At 44.2% G+C, this 12,452-nt stretch overlaps 1 protein-coding gene across 4 annotated transcripts in view; it reads left to right on the top strand.

Moving 5' to 3' along the window:
• The window catches only part of MBOAT2 (membrane bound glycerophospholipid O-acyltransferase 2), a 130,591-nt gene that overhangs the window by 50,481 nt on the left and 67,658 nt on the right, over nt 1-12,452 (top strand). For all 4 annotated transcript variants that reach the window (XM_040496019.1, XM_040496018.1, XM_040496016.1 and 1 more), the window contains exons 2-3: nt 870-1,015; nt 6,978-7,055. In XM_040496019.1, coding sequence (XP_040351953.1) covers nt 7,024-7,055 — 32 coding nt within the window. In that variant the 5' untranslated portion in view covers nt 870-1,015; nt 6,978-7,023. The remainder of the gene's footprint in view (nt 1-869; nt 1,016-6,977; nt 7,056-12,452) is intronic.

Here is a 12,452-nt window from a genome sequence, read left to right as displayed (position 1 = left end):
GCGGGCGAGACACAGAATCCGAAGCAGGTTCCGGGCTCCGAGCTGTCGGCACAGAGCCCGACTTGGGGCTTGAACTTGTGAACTCCTATCATGACCTGAGCGGAAGCTGGCCGCTTAACCGACTGAGCCACCCAGGCGCCCCTTGAGTCTTTAAATAATGTAAGAGATTCTTCTCCTTAGCCTTTTCTGCCCTGTTTGGCCAGGGCAGGCGTGTTACGGGATGATGTTGCCACCTGCACTTTGTTCCCACTGTCAAGAGCAGCGTCACTGCGAGTTACGAAGCAAAAATCTGATGCTGGTGGACTTGAGAGTCCGTGTTTTTCTTGTTGCTTTCTGAAGCCTCCTTTCTCTGTTTCCATCCATCCATTCGCCTTCTGAACCCGTCCCTGAGGCCCCCCAGAGCTGAGGCACTTGGTTCCCAGTGTTCCTCAGTGGTGGAGCTCCACATGGAAGAAGATGCACTCCACCAGACCTTCAGGAGCCTTGACCAGTTCTTGACCCAGGGCATATTTGGAGAAACTTGCCTGTGTCATGAAGACCAGATTCTCTTTCCCTTAAACCACAGGGTGTACCCTGTGCTGTTTCTGTGTCTGCACACCCACATCTTCTAGATTCTTCCAGGTGCCCCCCCCCCGCCCCCCAACCCCAGGCCTTTCCACCCCGGACGCCACCTGGCCCTGGAGCACAGGCAGGTGCACGCAGGCCCATTTGCCCTTGAGGCTGTCCTCTCTAAGAAGGCCCCGGTTCTTGCTTTTGGTTTCGTTTCTTTTGTAAACTCTAGAAGATCTGGGCCCGAGACTTTAAGTGTGGTGGCGAGTGAAGAATTCAAGTCCGTGTTGCTAATACGAAATTTTAATTTTTCTTTGCAGGTCAACTTTGTCGTGTGCCAGCTCTTCGCCTTGCTAGCAGCCGTTTGGTTTCGAACTTACCTCCATTCAAGCAAAACTAGCTGTTTTATAAGACATGTCGTTGCTACCCTTTTGGGCCTTTATCTTGCACTTTTTTGCTTTGGATGGTAAGTCATTATTTTGATGGTCTTTAAATGAAGACTTGGGAGAGCGTTGTGAATTGAGTGTGCACAGAGATACATCATGTGGGGTTCTGTTCTTATATGTTGCAGGTCAGGTTTTATATTTGTATGTTTCATAGAAAAAACAGAGAGTGGAGAATGGGCTCTCTGTCTTCAGTTTGGGCTCGGAGGGCAATTTGCTATTTATAATGTGTGACATAGGACAGACGAAGGAAAAAGACATACAGACACATTTTTCTGTCACGAGTCGTTCTTTTCACCTATTCTGCACATCTTTTAGGCCAAGACAAACAAACCATTTAAAATAGTTTTTTCTTTCTGGGCAAGTGGCTTTGAAGAGTCCGGAAAAACCCACTGATAGAACTCTGTTACCATTTTTTAGATGATTCTGCCCTTAGTAAAAAAAAAACATTTATTTTGTTTGTGTCTGACGGGGAAGAGTTCTGTATAATGGAAAGCTTTTACTTCTGCCCTGTCAGATGCGTGGGTTCCCTTCAGTCCACTCCCTTCTTAGCTGTCGGGGCTTCCCTGAGAGCCTTAAGTACAGAAACACCATACTTCCCGTGTGTCACAGGTGACTGGTCGTGTGACGGAAAAAATCAGGAGGAGAGACACAGTCTTGGCGAGGCAGCAGAGACTCTCTGCGGAAGGGCTTCTTGGTGATCTCATCTGGATTTTCCTTCTTAAGCGAGAGCTTTGCGCTGCTTGTGCGTTTGCCGCACGGTTAACACGCTCATGGAGGAGGCTTTCGGGCTCTCTCTTCTGCAGACGCTTGTCGGAGATAGAAATTCCCTGAGAGGGCAGGACCCACTCACTGTGTGCTCTGTAGTCTCTGTTGTGGGGCGTGCAGTCTGTGGCCCTTTGTGCTAGGATGTGGATTCTGATGCTGGTTGAGGGTTGGAAGATACTGGTATCTCTTGATCTGATTTTTGCCTCTGGCAATTCAGTTGTGTCCTAGAAACTAATAACAGATCAGACAGGCATCATTTGTTCAGTCTCTACCTTACGGCCATGTGGCCAGTCCTCTGCTAGGCACCACCACTTGTGTGGAGTCTTGAGGTATAGAGACGGTCTCTGAATTCCCCCCCGTGGCCTTTTCCACTTCCTCGACGCCATCAAATACATATCATCAAAGTTTTCCTCGTTTCTCAGGGGGTTCAATTTAAACTTCTCTTAAATCATGCCATGGGGGTAGTATTTCCGTATATTTTATTTTAAAATTTTGTCGTGAAACTTTTCAAGTACAGACGCACAGAGAATAATGAGCCCTTGTATACCCATCACCCGGCTTCAGCGGTTTTTGAAAATTCCTCCATTCTCATTTATTCCCCAACTTATTTTTCTGGATGAATTAAAATTATATCCCAGTCTACATATTTCACCCATCAATGCTTCAGTACTTGGGTGACACATTTTAGAGAGGGGCTGGGGAAGGTTTGTAGTTCGGAGCGGCCAAGTCCAGGACACCATTCATGTTGTGGTCAGTGTAAACAGAGTAGAAAATTGAAATGTAAGTAGCATCTTTTGGGGCCCTACAACACACAGCGCCACCAAGGGAAGCAGGCTGTCTTTCGTCCGAGGTCTGGACTGAGCAGGTATTTTCTTGCCTTCTCAGATGCTTCACACACTGGGCCATGAGGAGCCTGACTTTATTTATACTCTTTAGTATTTCAAATTACATGTGATAACCAGGATTTTTAAAAATAGAGTTCTCTGTTTCTTTTTTTTTCTCGCAGGAAAAAATGTTTTATATTCCTTTCTTTGGGAAGAGAAATTCTTTTAACTTATTTATTTATTTATTTATTTATTTTGCTTATTTATTTCAGGAGAGACAGAGAGTGAGCAGGGCAGGGGCAGAGAGAGAGGGAGAGGGAGAGAATCCCAAGCAGGCTCCGTGCTGTCAGTGCAGAGCCTGATGTGGGGCTTGATCTCAAGAACCATGAGATCATGACCTGAGCCAAAATCGAGAGTTGGCTGCTCCACCGACTGAGCCACCCAGGCGCCCCAAGAGAAGTTTTTGTAGTCTCTGCACCCGGCTCACGTAACTGTATGCTAATTGGAATGTGAGGGAAGTAGTCGAGTGTCCTTTCATTTTGCAGTTCAACACCCTGTGTTTTTAGGCTCAACAGTAATCGTAGCTGCTATTGATTTTGACGGCTTCCCTTTCGGAAGACATACGTTAGTACTTTGTAAATATCATTGGCTATTTTACCTACTTCTGTTTTCTCTCAGCTTTTTTTTTTTTTTTAACGTTTATTTATTTTTGAGACAGAGAGAGACAGGGCATGAACGGGGGAGGGGCAGAGAGAGAGGGAGACACAGAATTGGAAGCAGGCTCCAGGCTCTGAGCCATCAGCCCAGAGCCCGACGCGGGGCTCGAACTCATGGACCGCGAGATCGTGACCTGAGCTGAAGTTGGACGCTTAACCAACTGACCCACCCAGGCGCCCCACAGCTTTTTTTTTTTAAACCATCATCTGCAAGTTGAGAATTTGCTTACACTTTATTTAACCCTCTCTGATAACCGTGAAGTGTAGTGCAACAGAGCTTAGACTTGGAAGTCACACCTGGGTTCTGCCGGGAGCCCTTTACTTTGGACATGTTACTCAAACCCTTTTGGCTTCATTTCCTTATCTGTGAAAGGGAATCCGTGATTATTATGAGACCCCAAAGGTGTAATACTACAGAGAGGAGCTTATTAGCCCAGTAGCCAGCTCGTTGTGAACCTGGAGAATCACCCAGGGTCAAGGCCGTCATCATAGTTATCATCTGTCATTATCGTGCAGTTGGTGGTCCAGAATGGAAATTTTAGGTTTTCTAATCTCTTTTTTAGTGTTTACCACACTGTATGTTATTTATCACGTCGTCTGTTAGTTGCCCATCTTCCTCTCTATACTGGAAGCTCTCCGTGGACAGAGGCTGTGTCCTATTGAGTCTGTATTCCTAGTGCCCTGGACGGTGCCTGTCAGAAAGTACACATGCTCAGTACAGATCAGTTGAACAATCGGGAGAGGCGTTTCTCAACCTTTTTTCAACTTGTGTCCTTTTTTGCTAGAAGTAAAATTTATACCTGTGTGTGATTTGAAATTCAAAATGAGTAAGATGTGAGATCTAAAAACAAACTGAACTTTTGAGATAAAGGATCCCTTTGTTTTCCAAGCCCTCGGGCAGCTTGACAGACTATGAAGCCCAGTGTGTGGGTTCCCTCCCTCCCTGCCCCTTGAAGAGTCAGCCAGTGGGTGAGTTGCCCAAGAAGAAACAACTTGAGTTTTACCATCAGTTAGGGTATTAACTAGGTATGTGACTTTAGGACTTAGTTTCCTCAGCTCAAAAATGATGAGGGTTGGATTATAATAGACTTTTAAGATACCTCCTATCTGGAATTTCTACTTTACTAATAATACTTAAGAGTTGAGTGCTTATTGTGTGCCAGATTCCCCAGTCAACGCCTTTCATTATTACCTCCTAAGCCTGAAAAATACTCAGTGGCCACTCCCTATTTATTCTCAGTTTACTAAGGAGAGCAAGTGGGGTGAGCGCATGTGGGTGCTTGTGAAGTCCACTAGTGCTATATACGCGAGTGGAAAAGCACCTTGATGCTTGTCGTGGAGGTGGATGGAACAGAGGCGACTGCAGATTGCTTCATATGGATGAACTTGAACTGTCACAGTAATAAAAGCTTGTACAACAGGAGGCTGGCAGAGCATTATGTTGCACCTCAAAAGATCGCCAAGCACATTTTCTGAACAGTGATGCCAGGGGACGGGGCATCTGAAAGTGCTATAAGGAACCATGGCGCTGTTTGAGAAATGAAACCCTTAGCTTCTAAAGTTGTTTTCTATCCCTATGCTCCAAGGAAATTTACTCATAGAAAAGGAAAAAAATACATATTTCCCCAAGAGTCCTCAAAAAAATTTTTTAAGATGAGTGTCTTTTTTTTTTTTTTTTAAAGTTTATCTATTTTGAGAGAGCGAGAGAGAGAGGAAGAGAGAGAATCCCAAGAAGGCTCTGCACCGTCAGCAGAGAGCCCGATGTGGGGCTTGAACTCATGAACCATGAGATCGTAACCTGACCCGAAAGAGCCGGACGCTCAACCAACCGACCCACCTAGGCACCCCAAGACGAATGTCTTTACTGAGTTCTACTCTCAGTTAATAAAGCCCTTAATGTATCTAGCAGACCTCTTCAGCATTTCCACATTAGATGTGTCAGTGAATTGTCAATGCTGGCCACAAATAGGAGGTGGATAATTAATTAGAAATAGAAAAGTGTGTGTTTTAATGTTTTTAAAGCTTCCTTCTGTTTCAGTTTATATTCATACGTGTTTTTCTGCTTTCTTATGACTTTCTAGTTAGAGTGGTATTCCAGGCCGATGTCATTTTCGTGTGTGTGTGTATGTGTGTGTGTTCGATGGAAGCGGAGACAGACAGACTGGCATACTCTGTATAGAGGATAAAATATGTTTCTTCTGTGGCCCTGCCGTGGCGCCTACTTCTCATAATATATCTATGGAAAAATTTATTCAAAAATTTAAGTAACTTTTCCACATTGGTGGTGCCTGTGACTCCATAATGATTAGGTTAAAAAGTAATTTTATAAACTTTTTTTTTTTTAATTTTTTTTTTTCAACGTTTATTTATTTTTGGGACAGAGAGAGACAGAGCATGAACGGGGGAGGGGCAGAGAGAGAGGGAGACACAGAATCGGAAACGGGCTCCAGGCTCTGAGCCATCAGCCCAGAGCCCGACGCGGGGCTCGAACTCACGGACCGCGAGATCGTGACCTGGCTGAAGTCGGACGCTTAACCGACTGCGCCACCCAGGCGCCCCTTAAAAAGTAATTTTAATCACAGGTTAAGATCCTTGTTTATATTTTAAGTTGTATACAAGGGTATGAAAATGTTTTTCATAAATTATTCACGCCATCGATGGGGAAAGGAAATTGTGAGTTTGTGTGTGTGCCCATATATGTGTGATCTCAGGGATGGTTTGGATTGAGTTTGCAACCGAGATGTTCATCATGTTTTGCCTGAATGTTGTGAAATGAATGGATAAGTTAGTTTTCTCATTCAGTGGTGGATCTCTACATTAGAACACTAGGGACTTCTGTGTCACGTTAGCCAGAATTTTTTTATGGATAGGTGACTGCAGGTTAAGGATTAGAAGATTATTTGATTAGAGCCATCGTGTTTTCAGAATAAATACATTTGGGGGTACCTGGTTTGTAGTAAATACTACCATTTGGTACTTTTTTTTTTTTTTTTTTTTTTTTTATTTTATTTATTTATTTTTTTTTTTTAAAAATTTTTTTCCAACGTTTATTTATTTTTGGGACAGAGAGAGACAGAGCATGAACGGGGGAGGGGCAGAGAGAGAGAGGGAGACACAGAATCGGAAACAGGCTCCAGGCTCTGAGCCATCAGCCCAGAGCCCGACGCGGGGCTCGAACTCACGCACCGCGAGATCGTGACCTGGCTGAAGTCGGACGCTTAACCGACTGCGCCACCCAGGCGCCCCCATTTGGTACTTTTTGTTGCTTTAGGAGAAGCAGTTTAGGTATTTGGGAAAACAAATAACTAATGTTCTGTCGGGACTGTTCTGAAATCCAGATTTATTACCTTTTCGTCATTGTGCCTTGAGTTATGGAAAAAGCTGTAATCCTTGAGCCACATAACCCTACAGTGCTTTCACGTAGCTAGGAAACGCGGCGTGCCAGGGCACTGAGTGCGCCTTTATGGGGTTTCGTTTAATTTTCCCAGCTCTTCTGGGGCTTGTGATGTGGGACTCCCTCTAAGGTGTTCACAGAATTTTAGGCCGTGGAAGTGAGACTCCTTATTCTTTATCTGGGGATGTTTCGTGTTAAACAGAAGCACTTTGTAGCCTAAATGGCTCCAGCTTGATGTCTGCGGATGGGTGTCCCTCTTCTAACGGTGCTCTTATTTTTATAGGTATGCCTTACATTTTCTCGTACAAAGTGGAATTTCCTACTGTATCATGATCATCATAGGAGTGGAGAACATGCACAAGTAAGTGTCCCTCTTTGTACATATCAATGCTCATTTCACTCTGATAGAATCAGATCACAGTTCAGTTCTGTTACATTAAAAATCCTTCTAAACTGTGATAATTTTCTCAGGAGGAGCTGTCCTAAATTGCTTAAAGCCGGCAGCCTCCACCCTGCTGCCACCTCAGGCTGGGTAATGCTGACATGGGGACAGCACAGCAGGCTGTTGAGTAGCATCCCTGGCCCCCACCCACTAGGTGCTGGTACCACCTTCTCCCTCGAGTTGGGACACCCATGAATGTTCCCAGATAGTTTCAAATGTCCCTTGGGAGGCAAAACAGCAGGCACATGGTGTCTGTTTTGTTTTCTGAATATAGTGCAGCACCTAGGAGGTTGTATGTTCTCAGTAAGCATTTATTGAATGAATGAATGAATGAATGAATGAATGATACCGTGACTTCTGCATGACTGCAAGCTCTTTCCCAGTAGTCTCCTCGAGCCCTTGTTGCTGGGCTGCAGCCTCTGCCTCCTGTAGAGCCCTGACCTCCACCTCGGGGCTGCCAGCATAGTAGCTCTGTCTCCTGTTCTACCTGCAGCAAAGTCCCGGATCTCATTCTTGAACCTGGACATAGGTGCTGGACTTCCCTTCCATCTCTGTCCCCGGGGTGGGAGGGGAGTGCGGAATGGGAGGAGGGAAGCACAATGGATGAGAATGGGGGAGTGGGTGTAGGCCTTAGAAGAGGAAGGGCAGTAGAAGTGTGTTTCAGGCATACCCGCCTGGAATTAGGGAGGCATTTTCCCGGAGAAGGCAGCACTGTGTGGCTGGGCTCTGTGCTATTCTGATGTGCTAAATAAGCCTTTGTGGACAGGCGTGGGAACCTAAGCGCCTTTCGTGTTAGTTTTTTGTTTTCTAACTTTTCTATGGGAAAACTTATTTTGAGTTCTGAAAATTCTCAGACTTCTGGAACACAGCACAAAGGGACTGCCATTATTTAAATACAAAGAGCAGAAATGTGGGATGATTACAACAGGAAGAGTAGAAAAGCCCGTTAACTGAGAGAAGTTCACCTGAAGTATTTTCATTATAACTTGGCACGTAATTTTCAACAAAACAAATGGTCTAGAGAAAAAAACGTAAAAGGTGTAGATATATACAGTAAACTTGTACCTGTCTGATGGGTTGCCAAGCTGTGGACGGGATTATATCATAAGAGGTGTAGGAAAGTAGTTTTAAATTTACCATTATATATCGCCCCACCTTCCCCCACCAATTTGAACAAACGTATCTTTTTTGCCTCGGTGTTTCCAGAAACTTACAGATAATGGAGATAGGGTCCTTACCCTGTGAAATGCACTTTGGGTTGGAGACGTTAAGACAGTCGCACAACAGATCCTTGTTTGCTTGTGCTGGGACCCAGTGCTGCACACGAGGACGTGCTCTGTCTCAGCGAGATGCTTACTGTCACACTCCCAATCGCATTGCGATGAGTGTTAGAAAAGAAGAATGTACTCAGGGCTGGGGAAGCATAAAGGAGGGAGCGGCTGGCTTGGAAAGTAGTCAAACGCAGACCGTGTGTGCGTCATCCATTCACTACATGTTCAGTAGAATGAAACAGTTGGAAACAGTACAGATATTTGGTGCTAAGTAGAAATTATGCGAAAGTGTATTTTTAAGACTTGAGACGTATTGACAAATACTTTCCTCAGCTGCCTCCTTTATGGATGATGACAAACAGCAGGCTAGGTCATGAGCAGAGACCCAATTCGGACTCTTGCACCGGATGGCCTTAGTGGTTGACCGGATGAGCACTGGTTTGGAGTATGGGTTTGAATTCAGACTCTTTGGTTTGGGACCTTGGCCAAGTCACTTCACTTTTTGGGGTCTAAATGAGATTAAACCGGTGACTCAGCTAAAGAGTACATGCCTCCCTCCTTCGTACTCTGGGTGTCCAGGTGAGCTTTTGTTTGCATACAGGGTTCGGCCAGGAGGAAGAGTTGTTCACATTCCGGGCGATCTGCTCTCAGAGGTCATTCTTAGTTACAGATATTCTGCTGGGGATTTTTCCTCCTGATACCATGTCAGAGCTTGCTGTAAGCACTCAATGCCATCACACTGAGTGCTGTGCGCTGGAATTCATCCTGTCTTCTTCCCAGAAAATGAACTCGGTGGGGATCTTTTACTTATTTTTTGGTCCCATTGTTGAGCATATAGATGATAGGAGCTCTCGGCAGGTGAGGTTATCTTTTCTGTTCTGTTGAATAAGTATTTTGTGACTCTTGCTTTTGAGTATTTTTTTCATCTGCTTTTGGTTTCGTATTTCCAGACAAGATTATACTCGTTCCTGCTACAGCGCTCCACGGCTTGACTTACAGCTCTCTTCCTGGTTCCTGCCCCCTTCCTCCGTGTTCTTCTGCCCCTTAGGCTCTTGTAGAGCAGCAGCCCCGGGGGTCGGGGTGGGGTTAGGGAAAGAAGAGGCAGTTACAGCTGCTCTGGCCGTTATCTCAGTCCAGGAGGACCCCAAAGAGCAGACCGTCCAGGTTTGTTTCCACCTGTTACCTGCCAGTACTAACAAGACTCCTGCAGTATGGATTCCTGGATAAAAATGTCGTTAGGAACTGCCCCAACTCTATGAGGAAGGAATGATGATCTCGGAAATGGCATCTGGCAGGCAGAAACCTCAAGTCACTTGAAAATTTGTCCTCATGAAGTTAATTAGCAGTGGTTCGTGGCTCAGCAGGAACTCTGGGGAAAATATTAACTTCACTGAGGACAATCTTATCCTCCCATGAGAGGGAATAACATGTGGCAGGAAGGAAACTGGACTCTTAGATGTTTTCTTTTATGCTCTCTGTGGACCATGTTTGGAAGCCTTGTAGTGGTTTGGGATAAAGATACAGGCTCTTTTGGTATTGCTGGGCTAGAAGTTGAATTTCAGTTGTAAAACCATAAGTAATTCTAAAATTGATTTATTTTTTATTAAAAATATTTTTTTTAACATTTATTTATTATTGAGAGACAGAGAGAGACAGAGCATGATCAGGGGAGAGGCCGAGAGACGGGGAGACAGAGAATCCGAAGCAGGCTCCAGGCTCTGAGCTGTCAGCACAGAGCCGGATGCAGGGCTGGAACTCACAAACCGCGAGATCATGACCTGAGCCGAAGTCGGACGCTTAACCGATGGAGCCACCCAGGCGCCCCAAAATTGGTTTTTTATGTTACCTTCTGTTTATAATAGGTAATGCTTCAGTAATTATTGTGTATCAGTCACTGTGCAAAGCACATGCACCGACACTTAAGCCTTTGGAGGTACTGTGTCAGATCTGTTTCACAGGGAAACAGAGGTTAGTAAGTGATGGATCTGGGATTAGAACTAGGTGGGTGGGTCTGATTGCACCTGGGACTCAAACTTTTTGCTTCTAAGCATTATGATCATGAGGATGCATCATTAGAAAAGAAATACCCTAAGTTGATTGAGGAAAAGTAGTGAGAGCCAACAGGGAGAGGGTCCCCAGCAAAGGGTGAGTTTTGTGTGTTTGTTACTCTTCTGTAGAAGAAGGTTGCAGGTATCTTTATCTACAAAGGTGCAGTGGCCTTGTGGCATATTGTGCTTAGGGTCTAAGGATTTTAAGTATGCTCAGTTCTCACAGGGAGGAAAAATTATTACTTGGTGATGGGTAATCGGATGTCCAGGTTCTGTCGGATTTCTGAAGAATCTTGAGGACATAGCATCGTTCCATAAAATCCTGCACTAAGGAAAGGCTGTGATTCAGATCCCTTCATACCATTTCACCAATACAGTCTCTTTTGGAGGTATTTGAAGTCCAAGTTTATTTCTAAAAATTTTTTTTTCAACGTTTATTTATTTTTGGGATAGAGAGAGACAGAGCATGAACGGGGGAGGGGCAGAGAGAGAGGGAGACACAGAATTGGAAACAGGCTCCAGGCTCTGAGCCATCAGCCCAGAGCCTGACGCGGGGCTCGAACTCACGGACCGCGAGATCGTGACCTGGCTGAAGTCGGACACTTAACCGACTGTGCCACCCAGGCGCCCCAAGTCCAAGTTTATTTCTAATCGTAAACTGGATCTCTCTGTTAAGATGGTTCAGTCATCCTTGAGCAAGTAAGGGAAGCTTTTTTTTTTTCCTAAGCTTATGCAGGGTTTTTATATAAAGTAGGGGGATTACATCAATGTAGGGATGCTAATGAGACTAATACACCTCCCTTAGTAAATAAAGGTGTTACTTTGGGTGGTGCTATTCATCTGAATGTGTTAGAATAAAGAGAAATGTGCACAGATTGCTTGTTTGATGAGGTTCTGCCACATCAGGTCTGTCTAAAATGTCAGATTAATATCTCATTCCAAATTAATCAGTTAAAAAACAAAAGTTTTGGAGATATTATCCAATTAGGTGAATATATTCTTCTTTTTAAAAAACTAATTCTTGCATTATTAAAAATAACTAGAAAATTATAATAATTAAAAATAAGAGTGCTTTTCATTGGCAAAGTGTAAGGACTCATCTTCTGGTTTTGGGTACTTCTGGAGACTAATGTTACTTTTTTTTAATTATTTTTTTATTTTATTTTTAATTTTTTAAAATTTACATCCAAATTGCATATAGTGCAACAATGATTTCAGTAGATTCCTGAGTGTCCCTTACCCATTTAGCCCCCTCCCCCCTCCCACACTCCCTCCTGTAACCCTCAGTTTGTTCTCCATATTTAGGAGTCTCTTCTGTTTTGTCCCCCTCCCAATATAAAAACTAATTTTACTTTTACATTAAGATCTTAATCCTTGCCACAATGTTGAAAGAAACATTAAAACGCTCACATAACCATGTATTAGAATGGTGAACAAACTCATTCAGTTATGCGTCATAACACATGCAACTTACATAAAATAGGTGGTCCTTGTTGAAGTTTTGTGAGGATAAAAGCTTTAGAGACTGGGTTGTTTGTTTTTTCACTTTTAGGTAAGAAATGGGGAAGTGGTTTTGGAAAATCAGGGCTTGCTAACTGATGAACCGCCTGTGGTGCGTTTCTACCATACATGTGTTGACATGTGTGAGCATTGTCTTCACGGTGTCAGAAGCAGTGTGACGCAATCGAGCCTTTGGACTCTGACTTTGGCATTTGAATGATAGAGCGGCTTCAGGTGCCAGTGACCTTGCGGAGTGCTTTTTACAAACATCCCATTTAACCACCCAACAGGGGTTGGGAGGGTGTAATTTATGTACAGACCATGAAACGGAGGTTCCAGAAGGCCAATTCACTAGAACACAGTCACAAAACCAGTAACTGTCACGCGTGGAGATCTGTGAAATTCCTGGATGTTGTTAGATTGTTTATTGACCGAAATTCTGCTCAAGGTTGTGTGTGTGTGTGTGTGTGTGTGTGTGTGTGTGTGTGTGTGTGTGT

This window comes from Herpailurus yagouaroundi, unplaced genomic scaffold (genome assembly GCF_014898765.1).
Source record: "Herpailurus yagouaroundi ecotype Mexico unplaced genomic scaffold, PumYag 188, whole genome shotgun sequence".
NCBI classification, from domain to species: domain Eukaryota; kingdom Metazoa; phylum Chordata; class Mammalia; order Carnivora; family Felidae; genus Herpailurus; species Herpailurus yagouaroundi.
This window is presented reverse-complemented; position numbering and strand designations above follow the sequence as displayed.